This window comes from Arabidopsis lyrata (genome assembly GCF_000004255.2).
Source record: "Arabidopsis lyrata subsp. lyrata unplaced genomic scaffold ARALYscaffold_6, whole genome shotgun sequence".
Taxonomy (NCBI): Eukaryota; Viridiplantae; Streptophyta; class Magnoliopsida; order Brassicales; family Brassicaceae; genus Arabidopsis; species Arabidopsis lyrata.
In genome coordinates, this window is record NW_003302550.1 from 24,098,303 (window position 1) to 24,119,805 (window position 21,503).

The 21,503-nt window shown below is 36.3% G+C and overlaps 5 protein-coding genes across 6 annotated transcripts; 2 read left to right on the forward strand and 3 right to left on the reverse strand.

The window, feature by feature from the left end:
• The first annotated feature begins 240 nt into the window (after positions 1–240).
• LOC9308944 (protein transport protein SEC23) lies at positions 241–4,245 on the forward strand. Of its 2 annotated transcripts, XM_021021905.1 has the most exons (7): positions 241–374; positions 495–568; positions 706–1,313; positions 1,497–3,317; positions 3,429–3,545; positions 3,686–3,757; positions 3,861–4,245. In XM_021021905.1, exons 3-7 carry the CDS (start codon positions 813–815, stop codon positions 3,996–3,998), a joined length of 2,649 nt encoding a protein of 882 aa, XP_020877564.1. In that variant the 5' UTR covers positions 241–374; positions 495–568; positions 706–812; the 3' UTR covers positions 3,999–4,245. The 2 variants fall into 2 exon arrangements, with proteins under 2 accessions (XP_020877564.1, XP_020877565.1); XM_021021906.1 differs by lacking the exon at positions 495–568.
• A 347-nt stretch (positions 4,246–4,592) lies between these two features.
• Positions 4,593–10,127, forward strand: LOC9308945 (protein translocase subunit SECA1, chloroplastic). Its single transcript, XM_021021594.1, has 20 exons — positions 4,593–5,100; positions 5,181–5,253; positions 5,345–5,551; positions 5,666–5,769; positions 5,863–6,042; positions 6,148–6,366; positions 6,532–6,645; positions 6,722–6,835; positions 7,083–7,250; positions 7,453–7,628; positions 7,843–7,909; positions 7,997–8,143; positions 8,229–8,324; positions 8,407–8,475; positions 8,576–8,677; positions 8,753–9,004; positions 9,097–9,164; positions 9,259–9,376; positions 9,469–9,708; positions 9,798–10,127. The coding sequence occupies exons 1-20, from the start codon at positions 4,684–4,686 to the stop codon at positions 9,933–9,935; spliced, it is 3,069 nt and encodes a 1,022-aa protein (XP_020877253.1). The 5' UTR covers positions 4,593–4,683; the 3' UTR covers positions 9,936–10,127.
• On the reverse strand, positions 10,005–11,159 carry LOC9308946 (ribonuclease P protein subunit p38). The gene is made up of 5 exons (XM_002874910.2): positions 10,886–11,159; positions 10,751–10,798; positions 10,610–10,670; positions 10,430–10,537; positions 10,005–10,352 (listed from the first exon to the last, which is right to left on the reverse strand). Exons 1-5 carry the CDS (start codon positions 10,954–10,956, stop codon positions 10,128–10,130), a joined length of 513 nt encoding a protein of 170 aa, XP_002874956.1. The 5' UTR covers positions 10,957–11,159; the 3' UTR covers positions 10,005–10,127.
• A 2,024-nt stretch (positions 11,160–13,183) lies between these two features.
• On the reverse strand, positions 13,184–15,058 carry LOC9311024 (UDP-D-xylose:L-fucose alpha-1,3-D-xylosyltransferase 1). The gene is made up of 4 exons (XM_021023065.1): positions 14,410–15,058; positions 13,938–14,099; positions 13,632–13,853; positions 13,184–13,524 (listed from the first exon to the last, which is right to left on the reverse strand). The coding sequence occupies exons 1-4, from the start codon at positions 14,965–14,967 to the stop codon at positions 13,312–13,314; spliced, it is 1,155 nt and encodes a 384-aa protein (XP_020878724.1). The 5' UTR covers positions 14,968–15,058; the 3' UTR covers positions 13,184–13,311.
• A 3,198-nt stretch (positions 15,059–18,256) lies between these two features.
• Positions 18,257–19,846, reverse strand: LOC110227751. The gene is made up of 2 exons (XM_021023221.1): positions 18,784–19,846; positions 18,257–18,577 (listed from the first exon to the last, which is right to left on the reverse strand). The coding sequence occupies exon 1, from the start codon at positions 19,744–19,746 to the stop codon at positions 19,069–19,071; it is 678 nt and encodes a 225-aa protein (XP_020878880.1). The 5' UTR covers positions 19,747–19,846; the 3' UTR covers positions 18,257–18,577; positions 18,784–19,068.
• Between the last annotated feature and the right edge of the window lie 1,657 nt (positions 19,847–21,503).

Below are 21,503 nucleotides of genomic sequence, written 5' to 3' on the forward strand. Positions count from 1 at the left end.
TGTTAACGACGTCGTTCCAGAATTTAACCGTTACGTTACATTGTTTACGGCTTTTGGAGAGAATCTAATTCCGACGTCGTTTAAATGCCACGTCATGCAGTGTGCTGGCAGTTGATTTTATAACCAATCAAGTCTTACGAATATGGCAGCAAGGCAAGCGGGTTAAGTGAAATGACCAATAGTGGTAGCTAAGTATTAATATTTACGAAAATGCCACGCATCGAGTTAAAAGAAAATGAAAGGGAGAAAATAGAATCGAGAGGAGAGTACTGGGTGAGAGAGATCGTAAGCTACGATTCAATGCGAGTCAAAAATTCGTCTGCTTCGTCTTCTTCTTCTTCTTCCTAATTTCTCGAATCATTTCTCTGATTAAGGTATCGCAATTCTTATTCCTGCTTCTTGTTCAGATTTCTGTTTTCTTACCCTAAATTATCTGCTTGATTTTGTGATTTTTGCCTTTTGTTTTTATATCTACTTTGGGCTTTTACTTGTAGGATACTTGGTAGATTTCAGCTGATATACACTTCTGCGGATTTTGATTTGTCGGTGATAGAAACGAAACGAATTGGTGATTTTGGGTTTAGTATAACTTGGCAATTGTCCTGTGTTTTTTCTTTGAACTTTGTTTTTTCGATTTTATGAGCTAATTAATTACAAGCTTTAATTTTTGGGACTATCAAGGAATATAAGGATTGTTTGTTACAGTTCTGTGCAGATTCTTGATCCGGAATTTGATCTGGAAACAGTTCAAGACTATTCAGCTTGCGAGTTGTGATCTTAATTTGTTGGGAAGTTAGAAAACTTGAATTCCGATGGCTGACTTACCGCAGAGAACGTCGGTTAATTACCCGGGCACTCTCACTCCTATAGAGCCAAATAGACCATCGCCACAGCCAGATAGAACCCCAGTCCCTCATTCTCCTCCAGTAGTAGCTTCACCTATACCTCCTAGGTTTCCTCAACCAAGTTTTAGACCAGATCAGATGTCTTCACCGTCTATGAAATCCCCGAATCTGTTGTCACCTGCTAATGGTATCAGAACCGGAAGTCCCATTCCTCGTTTGAGTACTCCGCCTGGTCCACCAGTCTTTAATACTCCGGTTAAACCAGCTGCTGTGCCTTTCCGTACCTCTCCAGCTACTCCTCAGCCTATGGCATACTCTTCAGCTACGGCTTCTTCTCTGCCCGTATCTACACCTTCCTTTTACTCAAACGGATCATCAGTTGGAACGCAGCGTGATCTTCCAGATGTTGTTAGAATGGAGGAACCAATAGCTGCAGACTCACCTTATGTTTTGTTTTCTGCAAATAAGGTATTTTCTAATCCTTTCAGTTCACATTTGGCGTGCGTAAAATAGTTTTTGTCCCAATTTTTACTTGTATGTGTCTTATCCAAGAGCTTGTTTGAATCTTTCTTCTAATCGACTTGAGTGCCTGCTATTTGAAATTTCTTTTTTGTCTGCATCCATCACTGTGCATTTTTTTTTGTCATGTAGGTTTTAAAGCAGAAGAAGCTAGCAAATGTTCCTAGCTTGGGGTTTGGAGCAATAGTTTCTGCAGGGAGGGAGATAAGTCCTGGTCCTCAGATTATCCAACGTGATCCACATCGCTGTCTGAACTGTGGAGCGTATTCAAATCCCTATAGCTCCATATTAATTGGCTCAGGCCAATGGCAGTGTGTCATCTGCGAGAACATGAATGGAAGTAAAGGTGAATATGTGGCTTCGAGCAAGAATGAGTTGCAAAACTTTCCAGAGCTCTCATTGCCTCTGGTTGATTATGTTCAGACTGGAAATAAGAGGCCTGGGTTTGTTCCTGCCTCTGATTCTCGGACATCTGCACCTGTTGTCCTTGTTATTGATGAGTGTTTAGATGAACCACACCTTCAGCACTTGCAAAGCTCTTTGCATGCATTTGTAGACTCGCTGCCTCAAACTACCAGGCTTGGGATTATACTGTATGGTCGTACTGTTTCAATATATGATTTCTCTGAAGAATCCGTTGCTTCAGCGGATGTTATTTCTGGTTCAAAATCACCATCTGCAGAGTCGATGAAATCGCTGATTTATGGGACTGGTGTATACTTGTCACCAATGCATGCATCGCTAAAGGTAGCACATGAGATATTCTCGTCCTTAAGACCATACACATTGAATGTACCTGAAGCATCTAGAGATAGGTGCCTTGGAACTGCCGTTGAGGCTGCTCTGGCTATAATCCAAGGACCATCAGCCGAAATGTCTCGGGGAGTGGTCAGAAGAGCAGGAGGTAACAGTAGAATCATAGTTTGCGCTGGTGGACCCATTACATATGGTCCTGGATCAGTACCTCATTCAATGAGTCATCCAAATTATCCATATATGGAAAAGACAGCCATAAAATGGATGGAAAATTTGGGGCGTGAAGCTCACAGACACAATACAGTCGTCGATATATTGTGCGCTGGAACTTGCCTTCTCAGAGTTCCTGTCCTGCAGCCACTTGCAAAAGCTTCAGGTGGTGTTTTGGTACTTCACGATGATTTTGGTGAAGCCTTTGGTGTGGACTTGCAAAGGGCAGCCACTAGGGCAGCAGGTTCACATGGTCTGCTTGAAGTACGGTGTTCAGACGATATTCTTATAACTCAGGTGATTGGACCTGGCGAAGAAGCACATTCAGAAACTCATGAGACGTTTAAGAGTGATGCGGCTCTCTGTATTCAAATGCTGAGTGTTGAAGAAACACAAAGCTTCTCTCTCTCGATGGAGAATAAGAGGGACATCAAAAGCGATCATGTATTTTTCCAGTTTGCTTTCCATTATTCGGATGTTTATCAAGCAGATGTGTCTCGGGTAATTACGTTCAAATTGCCAACTGTTGATAGTATCTCAGCATATCTTCAGAGTGTTGAGGATGAAGCTTCTGCGGTCCTCATCTCCAAGAGAACTCTTCTATTAGCGAAAAATCAGAAGGACGCAGTCGATATGCGTGCTACTGTAGACGAAAGAATTAAAGACATTGCTTTGAAATTCGGATCACAAGTGCCAAAATCAAAGCTTTATAGCTTCCCCAAGGAACTATCATCCCTTCCAGAACTCCTCTTCCATCTTAGAAGGGGTCCTTTATTGGGAAACATCATTGGTCATGAAGATGAAAGATCGGTGCTACGGAATTTGTTTCTAAATGCATCTTTCGATCTGTCTCTTAGAATGGTAGCACCCCGTTGCTTGATGCACCAAGAAGGTGGTACGTTCGAGGAACTACCAGCGTATGATCTCTCTATGCAATCAGATAAGGCTGTTATTCTTGACCATGGCACAGATGTATTTATTTGGTTGGTAAGTTACTCTTGTCTTCATTCTGTGGCTTTATTATGTTCGTGGAAAAATATTTTTGTCAGAAGAAATTTCGGATCACTTCATAATAATAATTTATTTTGGTTGATTTAGGGAGCTGAACTGTCTGCTGATGAGGTGAAGAGTGCTGCAGTCTTAGCAGCTTGCAGAACGTTAGCTGAAGAACTAACTGAATTCCGGTTTCCAGCCCCCCGTATTCTCGCGTTCAAGGTCCTTAACATTTCAGAATCTCATTAGGATTTCTCAAAAGAATCACACTTTCTCGTCTTTCTTTTCTCGTGATTTTGTTACTTATCTGGTAATCCCATTGAAACAAAACTCAAAATCTTGTGTACATTGCTGTGTAACAGGAGGGAAGTTCCCAGGCTAGATATTTTGTTTGCCGGCTTATACCAGCACATAAAGACCCTCCTTATGAGCAGGTAAAAACATCGAAAGCCATCCCAGAAAAAAAGGCGAAACTTTCACTCTCGGATCTTAATCCATTGATTGTTTTTTCTTCTTCTGAACCCAATTTATGTGTAGGAAGCAAGATTTCCACAGATAAGAACATTGACGACAGAGCAAAGAATAAAACTAAAGAGTAGTTTTATAGAGTTTGATGAAGCCAGTTTCTGCGAATGGATGAGGAGTTTGAAAGTAGTGCCTCCTGAGCCCAGGTAGTCATACATTTATTCTCTGCTTCATAGTTTTTTTTTTCATCTTTTACTGTCAAACATTTTTTTTGTTCTCTGGTGAGTCTTTTGTTTTTAGGATTCTCTTTACATGATCTCAAGTGAATTTATACTTTTGTCATTACAGCAAAATAAAAGTGTGTAGGGATGAATTGATGATGACCGTTATTTTTCGTTTTACCATTTTACAATCGATGTTTACCCGCTCTCGCAATAATGACGTGTCATTTATTACTTGTTTAAATCCGAGTTATTCCATGGTTGCGCAGGCTTGCAGCATTTAGTACAAATCAATCGGAATTAAAAAAGTTCTATAGTTTTGTTGTTGATTATTAATACTGCATAATCAGAATAAACAATTAAAAAACTGCATAATCATAGAAAATAAAAACAAATACATGCCCGAATATAGATAAAAAAAAATATGTGAAAAAAAGTTGAAGCTAGAAAACATCAAACATGTAATTAAAACTCGATGACGTGGCAAAAAGAGGATTATCCACCAGAAGTTGCGTCTAGGGGTATAAACGTAATTACAATCACCTTATCCCCAACGTCTCAATTCTCTCTCTCGTGCTCTTCACTCGACGTCACACGAAAACCGGGAATCAGAAGATTTCGGGTTTTCTTAAGCCAGACTCCCCGCCGGCAATTCTCCCGGCTCGCCGTCGAAGATGGTGTCTCCACTCTGCGACTCTCAGTTACTTAACCACCGACCCTCGATCTCACCCACAGCTTCTCAGTTCGTGATCGCTGATGGAATCTTCCTCCGGCGGAATCGTCTTCTGGGCTCTTCTTCCTTTTGGGGCACCAAATTCGGAAACACCGTCAAGTTGGGAATATCCGGATGTAGTAGCTGCTCTTGGAGGAGGACCACGAGTGTGAATGCTTCATTAGGTGGTCTTCTCAGCGGGTTTTTCAAGGGTTCTGATAACGGAGAGTCGACGAGGCAGCAGTACGCATCAATCGTTGCCTCCGTCAATCGCTTGGAGACTGAGATTTCGGCTCTTTCGGATTCAGAGTTGCGAGAAAGGACTGATGCGTTAAAGCAACGGGCTCAGAAAGGAGAATCCATGGATTCACTTTTACCTGTAATTTTTCCAATCCTTTAGTTTCAGTTTTTGGTTTTGACACAAAGATTTTGATTCAATTGTGGAATTTCAAATTGTAGGAAGCGTTTGCTGTTGTGAGAGAAGCTTCCAAGAGAGTTCTTGGACTAAGACCTTTTGATGTGCAATTAATTGGTAACACAATCTCTGTGGACTGTGATCTTATGGTTTCACTGTTAAGAAGACTTTTTTTGAGTGGACTCTCTATTTGGTTTAACTTGTGCAGGTGGTATGGTTCTTCATAAAGGAGAAATAGCTGAAATGAGAACTGGTGAAGGGAAAACGCTTGTTGCTATTTTACCAGCTTATTTGAATGCATTAAGTGGGAAAGGTGTTCATGTGGTTACAGTCAATGATTATCTTGCTCGAAGAGATTGTGAATGGGTTGGTCAAGTTCCTCGGTTCCTTGGATTGAAGGTTGGTCTAATCCAACGTACGTCTCTTTTCTCTGAACTTCTTGGTCAATGTGATCATCATCTTCTTTGTTCGTTGTGTGTTGTTGTTCTACTATTTTATAGATGCTTCGCGCATTTTGTTACTTTGACAGAGAATATGACACCTGAACAAAGAAAGGAAAATTATTTATGCGACATCACGTATGTCACCAACAGTGAGCTTGGATTCGATTATCTGAGAGACAATCTTGCCACGGAAAGTAATTCTTGCTTTATTTTCTCTTTTTTCGTTCGGGATTATATGAATGTTCTCTGAATGTCTTTGCTGAGTTAGTTACTGAATGTACAGAGTGTGGAGGAGCTCGTCTTGAGGGATTTCAATTATTGTGTAATTGATGAAGTTGATTCCATACTTATTGATGAAGCAAGGACTCCTCTCATTATCTCTGGGCCTGCAGAGAAACCTAGTGACCAATATTACAAAGCTGCAAAGATTGCTTCAGCCTTTGAGCGGGATATACATTACACTGTAAGACTCCTCAGTTTTCTTACATTTGTTGTGTGCAATTATTAAGTGGAATTGGCCATCCATCTTCCAAATTCTAATTGCTCACTGAGTTTTTTCGTTTTGCAGGTTGATGAAAAGCAGAAGACTGTTTTACTAACGGAACAGGGTTATGAGGATGCAGAAGAAATCCTAGACGTGAAAGATTTGTATGATCCCCGTGAACAATGGGCATCATATGTTCTTAATGCCATTAAGGCAAAAGAACTTTTTCTCAGAGATGTGAACTATATCATCCGAGCAAAGGAGGTTCTTATCGTGGATGAGTTTACTGGTCGTGTGATGCAGGTACTTGATTATATTGTTTGCTTATTGGTATGAAAATTCATCTTAAAAAGAAATAATTATCACTATTTGTCATTTTAGTGATCTCACTGGCTACGGCTGAGAAATATTATTAGGCCATAAGAAAAACAATACGTAGGCAGCCACTGAATAAGTTGTTTCTTTCAGGGAAGACGTTGGAGTGATGGACTACATCAAGCAGTTGAAGCAAAAGAAGGCTTGCCTATTCAGAATGAATCTATTACTTTGGCATCAATTAGTTATCAAAATTTCTTTCTGCAGGTTGGAAATGCCTACTTTCCACTTTTGGAATATTGTTATTTCGCATTTGTGATGCATAATTTCTATTATCCTGTAGTTTCCAAAACTTTGCGGGATGACTGGTACTGCATCCACCGAGAGTGCAGAATTTGAGAGCATATACAAGCTCAAAGTTACAATTGTACCCACAAATAAGCCCATGATAAGAAAGGTTTGTCTCATATCTTAGAACTTGCACCTTAAAATTCAGGTGGTTCCTCGGAATTGCTCTCTCTAAATGTGTGCTTATAGGCCTTCTAATGAGATCTGTTAAAGTGGGAATGTGTTAAGAATCCATGTTAGTTCTGGTCCTTCTGGAAGCACATTGTATACTGTACTAGCTTCCAATTTTGGTGTTTTGTCTTTTCGAAAAAATCGTTTCTTTTTTCCAGTCTTATACTTTGTTAAATCACCTGCAGGATGAGTCGGATGTAGTTTTCAAGGCAGTCAATGGTAAATGGCGGGCAGTAGTAGTGGAAATCTCTAGAATGCACAAGACAGGTAGGGCTGTGCTAGTTGGTACAACCAGTGTCGAGCAGAGTGATGAACTATCGCAACTATTGCGGGAAGCTGGAATAACTCATGAGGTAAGGCTTTCATGTGATTTTGATTAAAAAAATCTTGGACGTGTAATCTATACAGAAATGAATCCAAAATTATGCTCCGTTAGCATTTAGTTCAAAAAATAATTTGGCATCTAAACAAATGGTGTATGTAAAGACAACAATTATATTCCTTTTACAAGAAAACTGACAGATGATATTATATATATATATGTTATACAAAAAGGTCCTCAATGCCAAACCAGAAAATGTGGAGAGGGAAGCTGAAATTGTAGCACAAAGTGGCCGTTTAGGGGCAGTAACAATTGCCACAAATATGGCAGGGCGTGGGACAGACATAATTCTTGGTGGAAATGCAGAGTTTATGGCACGTTTGAAGCTCCGTGAGATACTTATGCCCAGGTATTATGCATGAAGCATTCTAAGATATAAATAAAACTAATCGTAGAGCAAGCATGGTTCTAATTCGCTAATAAGTATTTTGTCCACATAACAAAGATCCTTTATCCACCATTGATAAAATTGCTACAGGTTATGTACTTAGTTTGACGAAGAACCTTGGAGTTCATGGTTTCTTTTTACCTGAAGTTTTGTTACATTTTGATTGTTACTTCAGAGTGGTAAAGCCTAGTGATGGTGTTTTCGTATCTGTGAAGAAGGCCCCTCCCAAGAGAACATGGAAGGTTTGGCCTTTCCAGAGTCTCTGGTTTTGGTAAAACATGAGATTCTAATGGTTACACTGAGCTAAGTAGAAAAACTTTACGATTCAGGTGAATGAGAAGTTATTTCCATGCAAATTATCAAATGAGAAAGCAAAGCTAGCTGAAGAAGCTGTACATTCAGCTGTAGAGGCTTGGGGCCAGAAATCGTTAACTGAGCTTGAAGCAGAGGAACGTCTATCTTATTCTTGTGAAAAGGTGAACAACTGAGAAAAATACTGGAAGTATATCTTCATATGTTAGATTTTTTATCTGAGTCATTGAACTTTCCTTCTTTTCTCAGGGTCCTGTCCAAGATGAAGTTATAGCTAAACTGAGGACTGCATTTCTGGCGATAGCGAAAGAATATAAGGGCTACACTGATGAAGAAAGGAAGAAGGTTAGTTCTGTTACAGCAGAGCAGTATGTGAATCTCAGTCAAGTGTCTGTTGTTGATCTTTTATTCTCCTGAACTGCTGCAGGTTGTGGAAGCTGGTGGACTTCACGTGGTGGGGACAGAGCGGCATGAATCACGCCGAATAGACAATCAGGTTTCCTTAATATATTTGTTGCAAGGAGATTTATGGTTGATTCAGGTTCCTTTCCCAATGAAATAAACCTTCTTGAATATGTTTTCTTACCCTCATACAGTTGCGTGGGCGAAGTGGCCGGCAGGGGGATCCTGGAAGTTCCCGATTCTTCCTTAGTCTTGAAGATAACATATTCCGCATTTTTGGTGGAGATCGGATTCAGGTGACATATGTATCTACAATTTATTCATTCTTCTTGAAAATAATCGCCTAAACATAGTTGCCGTATAACTCTTAGGGTATGATGAGGGCATTCAGGGTGGAAGACTTACCGATCGAATCCAAGATGCTTACCAAAGCTCTAGATGAAGCTCAGAGAAAAGTTGAGAATTACTTCTTTGACATCAGAAAGCAGTTATTCGAATTTGATGATGTTCTCAATAGCCAAAGAGATCGTGTTTACACAGAGAGAAGGCGTGCTCTTATGTCAGACAGCCTCGAGCCTCTGATTATCGAGTATGCTGAATTGACAATGGATGACATTCTAGAGGTAAGCCTTTTGATATTGATGCCGCTAAAGAAGTTCTTTATTCCCCCGAGTCTCTCTATACCAACACTTGAAACTCGTTTTACCATTACTAGGCAAATATTGGCCCAGATACTCCAAAAGAAAGCTGGGATTTTGAAAAGCTCATTGCGAAAGTTCAGCAGTAAGAATTATACTTCTTTAGGGAAAACATTGCACATAGATAATCACTTTCCGTTTATTTAAGCTCTTATAACTTTTAAAATTCAATCTCTTAGGTACTGTTACCTGTTGAACGATCTCACTCCAGATTTGCTGAAAAGCCAAGGATCAAGTTACGAAGGGTTGCAAGATTATCTACGTGCCCGTGGCCGCGATGCATACTTACAGAAAAGAGTAAGTTATAGATGTATTCTTAGCCTTTTTCACATTGGTATAAGATACCAGAAGCTGTGTGGTTGATTAAGCTTGTTATATATCATTCATAGGAAATCGTGGAGAAACAATCACCAGGGCTAATGAAAGATGCTGAACGATTCTTAATCTTGAGCAATATTGACCGGTTATGGAAAGAACACCTTCAAGCACTCAAGTTTGTGCAACAAGCTGTGGGGCTTAGAGGATATGCGCAACGCGATCCACTCATCGAGTATAAGCTTGAAGGATACAATCTATTTCTGGAAATGATGGCTCAAATACGAAGAAATGTTATATACTCCATATATCAGGTTCTTGACTAAATTGAAAACCTCTACTTCACTTCACACAATAATTTATTCATTCCGGTTTTGATTCTTTTTCTTTGTTATTGTGGCAGTTTCAACCAGTGCGGGTAAAGAAGGACGAAGAGAAGAAGTCTCAGAACGGGAAACCGAGCAAACAAATGGATAATGTTAGTGAGAAACCTAACCAAGTCGGTGTAACAGATGAGCCATCCTCAATTGCCAGCGCCTAAGAGCAGTAAACGGTAAAATCTTTTTGGGATACTAGAGCGGGAATTCGTCTGTAGAAAAAGAGCTCAATGGATACATCGAAAATAGGCGAGATCGCTAAAATTGTTGTCAATGTCATTTATCTGTATATATTACTACACTGAGAAAGGATCACATCAAAACAAGATCAAAGAAAACTCCCTTCTCTTACAGCATCAAGAATCTCTTGTAAGAATCTGTTGGAGTATTAGGTTGAGATCGTTTCCTCTAGCCTTGACACCAATGGCTAGTGCCGTCTTGAGCTTAACCAGCTCTCCTAATCTGAGAGAGGCTCGTTTGTTGTCTCGTATATAGAGAACCGGAACATTCCTTGAAGCCGCTAAGTTGGGTATATGCTTCGTTAGCGTCCTCGGTTTACAATCTGCTACTACAATCACTACCTGTGATGAAAACAATCTCCCTCTAAATTCAGTAGATTTTTTCTAATGAGATTGTTACAAGTTTGTATGGTTGTTACCTGAAGTTGAACCGGAGGTGGTCTAGGGTTTTGTTGTTGGTCAGTAGTGTTGGATTTCATCCTCTCAAGAACACGAGTGACTTCGTTGATCCCAATCGCGATTTGTTTCTGAAACAAATCATAATGGTAGTTGATAATCGAATCTTGAGAAAAGAAAGAAACCATAGCAAGAGTAGTAACCTTGAGCCATATCTTCTCAGGCAATGAGTTCACATTCGAAAGCTTGAACGTCTCAATTCCTCTAATTCACCAAAAAGAGAGAACTTTTAACAAAAAGTTGATAATTGAGATGGGTTTTTATAGGGTTTAGAGAGTGTTTACCTCTGAATCAAGTCGAGTAGATGAGTAAGACGTTCGCCTTCATAGTAACTACAATACGAACCAGAGAAATCAAAATCCTCAGAAATTTCAGAAACAGATTTAGAGCGAAAGAGAGTTTTAATTAGGTAAGCTTACTCTGATTCTTTGACGGGATTCGAATCAGCTTCTATCTTCTTCTGAGGGTTTATGGGTGTGACGCCTCTCATCGGTGTTTCAGTGGTTATGCACACCAACTGTTCGACAGAAATACCCACTTCGAAGATTTTTTGTAGGTAGACAAAGGTCTTTTCCGTAATTACCCAAAACGAATGTAGACATGTATCGTATTCGTAGTATCTTAGTCAAACTCAAAGTCTAGTCTTTTTTTTTCCCTTGTCCAAAAAATGTAGAAAAAAGATTGACTTGCACTTCTATCGAATCGGATGGAATCCCCAAATAAATCGATGATATGTTAGGCCTATGTGTAGGTATTTCTGATATGATTTTTACTAGTTTCTTGTCTTTAAAACCTTAGATGAATTAGGTCAATTCACTTATTGTTCATGATCTAATTATCTTCAAGCCACCAAAAATGGTGTTGAATTGATGGATCTATTATAAGTTAGGCAAAGTTCCTTAACCAACCTCACCAAAAGTTGTGTTATTTCGTTCTGTAGAATGTATTGGATTTTGTTCTTATTGCATGATTGGATTATTTAGAACCAAGCTTAACCAAGGTTTATGAAGCTATGTAGTCCCCTCATATGTTTTATCACTAAAACACCATTTTGTTCTTATTTTAGGAATTTTTAGTATCATAACCGAATTTACATGTCTTTCATATATTCTCTGATGAATTTTCTAAAACTCTATTTGTTATATTATATTTTATTATTTATTATTTATTTTATTTATGCAAATTTCATTGAGTTCTTGTACCTATTATCCTAGCTTAGTTTAAGTCTTTGCAAGTCTTGTGTGTGTTTCTTTGGTCTTCGTGGATTCGATCCCTAAATACTATTGCGTTTGTCTGTGCACTTGCGATTATCATTAAGGGTAAAACTTTTATTAATAATTTTACTCGTAACATCTACTGACACTACGGTTTTTGACAGGTTATGTCGTTCAACTTGGCTCTTTGTTGGTCTCTTGGAAGACTCTGAAACAAGATACCGTCTCTTGATCGTTTGTTGAAGTTGAATATCGTTCTATGGCAGAAGTTATTTGTGAACTTAAGTGGATCAAATCTCTTCTTAAGGAATTTGGTATATCTCATGATCAATCTATGACTATTTGATGTGGTTGTCAAGCGGCTATACATATTAGTGTCAATCCTGTTTTTGATGAACGAACTAAACATCTTGAATCGGATTGTCACATCGTTCGAGACGATCTCGTAGCTGGCATTATTGAAACTACTCACGTTTCTTCGGCAAATCAGTTAGCAGACATTCTTACAAAAGCCTTGGGACGAAAGGAGTTCGACATTTTTCTCTACAAGTTAGACATTTGAGACTTACATGTTCCAACTTGAAGAGGGATATTAAAAAAATACATATATTTTCTCTATTTTGTATATTATACATATTTCTACGTACTCTTAGCTAGTTTTAGTATTATTGCATTATGGACATGTATATATATGAGAACTTTTAGACCTAAAATTCAATAACAAGAATAATTTCTTAAGAGCCGCCTCCGGTTTCTCAGCTATACCCCGCAAAACCTGAACGATTTACTTCTTTGGATCTTTGTTTTTGTGATGTTTACTTGAGCCTAGGAACAATAAACAAATAAAAGTCTAATTTGTTATCGTCTGAGTCTGTCATGTGCTTGCTTGTTCGATTATTAATCAGGTAGTCATTTAAGTAGTGCACGTTGTCATTGTACATCTATGTTCCCATATAATTATAGTCAACTAATGTATTTATGATATGAATGATGTCAAAAAATATATCTCGAATCTCATTTGTTTACTACATACAGACCAAAATTTGCCTGCCACGAAAATATTTGTATTTCTGTTTTTCGAATTAGTTACAATTTGTCATTCTTTTAAGTGATATTTATAGATTTTGTCATTTTAACTAAAATTTTATGGATTTATCATGATTTCATATGTGTTTTATCCGTTATATTTGGGTTTAATTAGTCCTCTTCTATGTCATGTACACTGTGTTGTTTGTTGGCCCAAATAGGCACAAATAGTTTGATAATCGGTTGGTTTTCATTAGACCCAATCTTTTGGAAAGTATATTTGCAAAACAACAAAAAATGGCAAGTATGTCATCACCCAAAAAGCTCATCTGTTAGAGAGCTCTATTAGCAAAGAAAGAGAAAAATGTCTTCTCCAAATTATTTTTAAAAAATGTCTCCTCTTCAAATTATATATATACCTCCTATAAGTATCTACTTCTCAAATTTTCTCAAAATTCAAACCAACAAGAAGCGAGAGAGTGACAAATAATTTTGCTCATATAAATGTTGTTCTTCTTGTACCAATACTCTTGCATTTTAATAGAAGAACCTTTATCATCAAAAAAAAAGAAAAAGAGACGAATAAATTTTTCCCCGATTCGAATTTACTGTAATTTCCCTAATGGAGACTCGAGAGCATGATCATCGACTAGCCAAAGACCATATTCTTGGAAACGTTTCATTTTCCTGTTGTAACCGACAATGTAGTTATTGTGGACTATGACATGTTTGCCCTTTGTCTTTTTAACCCATGTCTTGTTCTTGAAGTACAATCCTCCTGTTGGGAAAGCTGCTTGAGAAAGCAAGTAGAGATCCACCTGCAGAACAAAAGATCACAAAACAAGTAAAAATTACCAAAGCGATCACAATCCAATATTATGCGTGGATATTGAAGAAATGGAACTTGGAGGAAGAAAAAACATACTTGATGAGCTGTTTTGTTAAGTGCCAAGTTAAAAGCAGGCTGATCATTGGCTTTAAAACGGATGGACTCAGACCAAGCTTGGGATTGAAGTTCCTCACTCCATTTCTTCATTAGAAGCTTTGCACCATTAGTGGGTCGCAAGTAAATCATGCAGCTACATATATACGTCTCTCCGTTTCGACCCGGATGTGGTAAATCATGAGAGTGATTCAAAGGCTTTATCTGGCACCAAAATCAACCCGAGAATAAGAGATGAATAAAACACTAAAATTTTCAAAGATGTGTGAAGAATTCACATATATATACTTGAGGCAAGTCATCCGTGAAGTACACGTCATGGCTTCCCTCCAAATACTGAAACGGATCTTGCAACCAAACCATATCAACATCGTTGTACATAACATTGTAACCTAGCTCCAAAACTTGCAAGAGATGTTGCGGCCTTCGAGCTGTGAAATTGAAGAAACCCTAATCGGATATGATAAATAAATTAGTAAAAACATGTTTTCATCACACACAGAAATAGGGGATACATAATTATTCGAATTCGATCAAGATCCAAAAGAAAAATGGCTGCTACTACATCACCATCTTTTGTACTCTAAACACATCTCAGAACCGAAACCTTAGGGACTACTCAAACTTATGGTCCAAGAACATGAGTCAAGAGTCAATCTACTCATTGTCGATAGGTTAACAAAACCCGAGTATATAAGCTATTTCCAGCTAGATCTCATGAACTGAAAAGCTAAAGATATCTCAAAGGTGAAAACGTTACCTGGGAACCGAAACTGTATGCGGTTTTAGAATCGAGGGCCGGAGGAATAAGAACGGCATGGCCAGGCCACTTCTCGTTAACTTTATACAGAGTAGCATAATCCTCAGCGATCACGAGGACTTTTTCTTGATGCTTCTGTCTAGAAACACTAATCAACCAGTTGTTGAGAAAAGGCAAGAATGGTGAGCTCACGGCGCAGACGATCACAGTGCCGTTCTTGGCCACGAACTTAGCGGCCTGAGCAAGGGTATAGTCGTGCCATTTGGACTGCCGAGACGGTGACAGAGAAGAAGAAGAAGAAGAAAGTCTGTTTGGAAACTGGAATAAGGGAGATCCTGGCCAGGGTAAGAATACACCGAGGAGAAAGAAGAGAGCGAGAAGGAGAAGGAGGAGACCGTTGCGGCTACGGACAGAGATGGGACGGACTGAGATTGAAGAATAAGAACGAGGAGAGGAAGAGAATGGTCGTTGTTGGTGAAAGATCTGTTGCTTCTGCGCCATTGTTGTAGCAGCAGAGAAACTTTCACAAGCTTGGATCGGATTCAAAGATGGGGACATATATAATAGAGAAGTCAAAATTTCTTCGTGACACTTTTAAGTAACACACACGAAATTTATTAAACTTATATAATACCTATCGTGAACTTCTTCATTACTTTACACTTATGATAATAAATAATAAATGTGTTTTGTTAGTTTTTAATTATTTTAATACGAACTAAGATAAAGATTTGATTATGATGCACATTATTTTTGATATAAAAACTTTAGTTGTTATCCATTAAGATGAAGTGCGCATAATTAAAATTCGATTTATAATGATTTGAAAGATATATACTTAAATTGTATTGCAATATGCAATGTGTGAGGTTCAAATTCGGTTTGAAAAAAAACTACCAAATAAAATTCAAAAAAAGATGTGCGGATTATATTTATATTTCAAATATTATCAAGAAAAAAAGATTGCTAGCTACACGAAGTGTTGGAGAATGCTTGGTCATACATGCTAAATATATTATTGTATCCTCAGCTACACGAAGTATATGTATTACATGGTCACATGTATGAACTATACGACATCATATAGATGATTTTTATTCTAATGATTGGTTTACAATAGTATATTTGGCAATTGGCATTGGTGATCCTGCATTCTAATGTTGATTAAAATAGTATATTCTATCCGTTTCAAAATATTAACTAAAAGCACGCAAACTAAGAAATATCCACTTTTAAAAAGTTTAACTAATCATAAAAGAAATTGTATAATAGAAATAATCATAAAATATTAAACTAATATATAATTTACCTAGAAACTTGGAAATATTTTATGTTACGTAACCAAAAAAATTCTCCAAAATATTTTATATTATAAAAAGGAGGGAGTACTTTGCAGCTCTATTTGGTGTAGGTGAGGAAACTGAAAGTAGGTTTGAAAAATCGAGGTTTTGTTCTTAATTAACAAGTTCAGAAAGAGGAAAAATATATTAAAAAAAGTCAACACACTGTAAAGTGATGTTGAGTTTATATAATACTTCTTCCGTTTCAAAATATAAGATGTTTTAGTTAAAAGCACGCAGATTAAAAAATATCCACTTTTAAAAAGTTCAATCAATCATGAATGAGACTGCATAATATAAATAACTAGATATGGATATTGAGAACACGGCCCAGCAAGAAGTCTCGACGATTTAGAGTTTTAAAGCCCGCAGAATTTACCCAGAAGACTTCCCTATTTGCAATTTTAGTCCATGCACGTTTTTGAGATTTTATAAATAGTTTTTAGGGTTTTTCTATTTCATTATCTTGTCTTTGGCTTTTGTAATTCTCTGAGCTTGAACCCTTTGGAATATAATTGGAGAGAGCTACTTCCAGAGATTTCAATACCCTGTTAGGGAAAAGATTTATTTTAAACTATTTTCTTCTTTTAATTTCTCATTCTACAATTTATTCAACATGTATTTTGTTTCATTAATCATGTCTGAGTAATCTCCCTATTAGGTTTAGGGATTCTCATTAGGGATTTAGATGAACTAGTAAATCGATTTCCTGTTAGGATTAATCCATGTATTTCTTCATCTAGGTTGTTCTTAATGCTAGTTCTAGAGAAGCTAACTAGAACTTGATCATAGGATAATAGGTATTTGATCCGAGAGGGCACCTGTTACTGAAACTACCTTAGATGAGCAAATATTTCTAGATGCATCGAGAGTTGGTCTAAGAGAATTTGTGAACATATAAAACTTGAGTTTAATGCTAGTCTAGATCTAGGAATTTGCATCGAGAGGTGGAATTACTGATATTAGATTAGTTAGTTAGCGCATCGAGAGGTGGTTAACTATTTATTAGTGTTTTGAGTTCTAGAACGGTTCGTTAAATAATCTTAATTAATTTGTTAGATTTACTATTAGTTTATTTCCTGAAAATTTCCCTAAACCTGACGCTTTAATCTATTGATCTTTTCACCTGATAATATTGCTTGCTACGGTTTTATTTTAATTCTAATTATTTTATTTAGCATAATTTCGAGACTTATAACTTATTGTGTGAACAAATGAACTTTGTGAAATTCGACCCTTAAGTACTGCAATTAATCTCTTATTTGAGAGAGTAGGCTTTAGGATTCAATTTGACCTGTATCAGGTAACATATGACACGTTGGTCTACTTCGTTGGCCTTCATCACAGGTTTTGCTCTCACGCCCATCATTACCAAAGCAATCATCATTATTATCTTGTTCATTATTGTTTTTGTTTTTTTTTTTGTTTTTTTGGGTGAGGGTTTATCTAGTTTGGGTTTAACATAATAATCTTATATAGGGTTGAATACATCTCATGACAGCTTACCATTTGACAAATTTCTAGTACTTACCTAGATTGCGACACATGTCAAAATATATTCAAATTTTTTTTCACATATTTAACATTTTTAAAATACGTTAATTTGCTAAGAGTATAATCTAAAAGTAATAAATATGGTTTGATTATTTACCTAAATGGTAAGTATTTCCAAATTTTTACAATTCTGATTCAAAATAAAAATATTTTAAGTAACATATATTAATATCTTAAATTAATGATAAAAGGAAAAGATGGGTTTTGTATATATGTAGCCACAATAGGAGGATTGAGGAGAGAGTAATAATTTTGTACAAATTTCTAAAAAATGTAATGTGAATAAAAAAGTATTAAATTAATCACAAATGGAAAAGATGGATTTTGTATAATATGTAGCCACAATAAGAGGATTGAGGAGAGAGTAATAATTTTGTACCAATTTCTAAAGAGTTTTAATTTGTACAAATTAAAATGTGAATAAAAAGTTCTAAAGAGTTTTAATTTGTACTAATTAAAATGTGAATAAAAAGTATTTGGTAAAATAAAAACTATAAAAATACTGATTAGTGATTTTTTCAATCAATTAACAGTTTTAATTAATATTTTATAATTTTAATAATAATAAAATATATTAGTAAGATACATTACTCCCTCTGTTTTTTTTTTGTCAACCACACATTAATTAAAAAGTCACTCCTTGATTGGTAGCCTAATCTGGAGAAAAAGTGTTACAAAAATTAATGGTAATTAATCCAATTTCTATAAAACAATTTGTTGCAAATAGCTAAATTTTGAATTTTCTATGTATTTTTATTAGTTATTGATGATGAATTATGAATTTCAAGAAATTAGTTGAATATTAACGGTTTAAGATTATAGAAAATTGTTAATCAAAAAAGTGATGCATTTATAATTAATACTTTATATGCTGTTTAATATGTGTGAAAAATTAAAAATTAGATTAATAAGGAACAAATGGAGTAGTACATAAAATTATGCAAGCTGAAAACTGCTAGAATCTTCCATAGGTTTCATTTTTCTTTTGAAGTGGATAAACCCAAATGTAATGTGAGAAATGATACAGAAACAACATATAGTATTTAAAACCACTATTGGAAGATGTCCAAAACTCGGAGTGAGTTATTTGAAACAGTTTAGTAACAATAGAAGAAGACAGGAAGAATGGAAGACGAGCATGTTTACCCAAATCGGATGCATGACACATGGTTGTCATGTTATCCTTAGTACAAAAATCCGAACTTGGTTGTGTCAACGTGTAGAGTGGCCCCTGGGATGTAATATCAGAGAAGAATCTGCCTGGTTTAAGGATCCTTAACAGAGAAACCAAAAAGATCAAATTCAACAGTATATTAATTATCAGACACAAGGACAAACGAGGACATTCTTAAGAAGAAGATGAAGGGAACGAGAAAGTAAAGCACCATGACCAGATTTGTAACATGAGCAAAAGATCCATTATCGATTAACACTGAAGGAGTTATGCTCGAATTAAAAAAAAAAACATAAATGAGAGTACCTTGTTGGCTTGTTGAGCACTGATGTGATCAGTGAATCATGTATCTCTAACCCATGGATCATTTGGATCCCGAAGTGTCATGGTATTACGCGCATGAGCAAGAGCCGTCAGTATTATGGAGTTGGAGCTAGCAGCGGAGTTATGAATCAGATGGGCTTCATATTTAGGACGAGGAGCATGCATATAGGCCGAGTATGCTATTAGGCCTAGGTGGATGAGCAAACTGGGTTTTGGTACGATGTTGAAGATGGATAATACGGATATGGGTACGTCCATTGGGGAGGCTCATAGCTCCACTGGGAGTACAAAGTTTGGCGTGCCGGAGTAACCGGACAACTGCTGGCCGGAGTTATTGTTGTTGCGACCACGTCCGCAATTGCCACGATCGCCAACGCATCCATGATTCTTGTTGCTGCCTCGATTGTTGTAGTTTTGATGCTGCGACGCTTGATCTTTAACATAGATGATGTTCGGGGAGGAAGCAGATGCAAGGGAATGCACCAATTGGTGTCGTTGTTTCTTCAGGCCATCCTCTTCTGATTGGAGCATCAATCGCTGAAATTGGGGGAATGGTGATGAGCGATGTCGAATGATATTGTGGATGCCATCAAATTTTTCATTAAGGCCGTTGAGACAGTGCATGACGAGGATGAGATCCGAGACTGGTGAGTCGACGTTAGCCATTATATCAGCGAGAGTCTTCAGCTTGCGGCAGTACTCTTTCACAGAAAGATCATCTCCAATGGTGATGGCACGAAGCTCGTTTTCCAATTGGAGTGCACGATTCTCCTTGTTTTCACAAAATAGATTCTCCAAGGCAAGCCAAAGATCACGTGCAAAGCTTTTCGGTTTGAGAACTGTCCCGGTGAGTTCGCAAGAAATGGTTCTATTGATCCACATCTTGACGAGGCCACCATGCTCTTTCCAGGTTTTGGCATTGTCTATAATAACAAGAAGATTCATCACCAATTAACCACAAATTTACCAACAAAAGAGAAAAATAAAATAATTATAATTATAAATATAATTCCATGCACATTACGAATTCTTTGACAAACATATAATATTATTTTATTTCTAGCAAAGTAAGACCCTCTAGATTTATGTAAAACCAATTACTTCTTTGTTATAATTATCTTTTAAAAACAAAATTTTTGTTTGCTAGATTGAAAAACTCTTATAGAAATATATGTATAATTTCCTTATAATTAGCTTTTTACATTTTAAGACTGTTTAAATTTATAATTTTTTATAATTATTTTTTTAACTTTCTTTTTTTTTCAAAAAGGAAAATTTTTATTTGACACATGTCAAAATCTCAGATCGAAAAATTTGACACGTGTCACGATCTCGTGAGTTACTAACTTTGAAAACCATACTTTATATAATAAAATTATAAAATATTAATTTAATGTATAATTTGCATAAAAACTTGAAAACGACTTTTATTTTAAAACAAAAATAATACCTCAAAACGTTTTACATTTTGAAACAGAGGGAGTACAGGTTAAGAACGTCTACCTCCATTACTTCATAATCATTTATTAATCAAATATATATTAGTAAATCATCAATAATTGCCTATCCCAGTTTGTATGATTTCTTAATCATTTATTAAGATTACGTGTTGTTCCATGATGACGAAGCCATTTCTCATGCAAAATAATACTCCCTCTGTTCCTAGAAGATTGATTTTCTAGAGATTTCACATTTGTTAAGAAACAATTATTGTTTAATTATTTACTTTCATTAAATATTTTTTAATAAATTATGAACCAATAGTAATCTGAAACAGTTAATCATTACATCTTGAAATCTACGATTTATTAAAATCGATTAATTAAAAATAAAAAAAAATCTACAAAATCAATCTTTGTGGAACAAACTCAAAACACTAGAACATCAAACTTCAAAGAACGGAGGGAGTAATGGTCAATACAAATATTCTTTTTGGTCAAATTTCTCTATTAATGATTTTAAGATGACTTAACCCGTACATTAAAGAACTCATGTGACGACCAAAAAAAAAAGAACTCATGTTGGATTTTTATCAAAAAAATTCAAACATTGCCTTAAACAAGAAAGAAAAAGAAAGAAATTCAAACATTGACCCAAATCAACTAAATTAAGTTTTCCTACCAAAAATTCAAAACTTGAAATGGATCCAAACTTAAAATTGATCTAACCTGCGATGCTAATATATAATGTAATAAACCTTTTTTTTTTTTTCTGAGCTTAATGTTAAAGTATATTCAAAGAAAGAACAATTTATTTACAAATTAATGCATACTGTTTTAAAAAAAAAACACAATTAAGAAACAGAGTTGTCCTTCATTTTTGTCTTGATGCAAACCAATTTTGAATGCTTCCTGCATGCATACTTTAAATCCCCTCCACTCCTACTTGTGCTAAACCAGTTCCAAATTCTTTTTTATTAATCATTCTTATTAGCTTCTCATTTGGAGATGGTTACTCTCCATGTCGTCTGTTATTCCTTAGTACAAAAGCCTTTGTCTCGCCAAGTTAATAAACGTTCCTTATCAATGAACGTCTCACATAGTCACATATTCCTCTTTTCTTAAAAATGAGAGCTCTAGACAATTGACGAGATTCTATTGCAAGTTAATTAGTGGTCATGGCAACATACTAGTCAAGCATATCACAAAGACAACCAAAAGATAGCAAGAAAAAAAAAAAAACAAGAAGAGAACCAAAACACA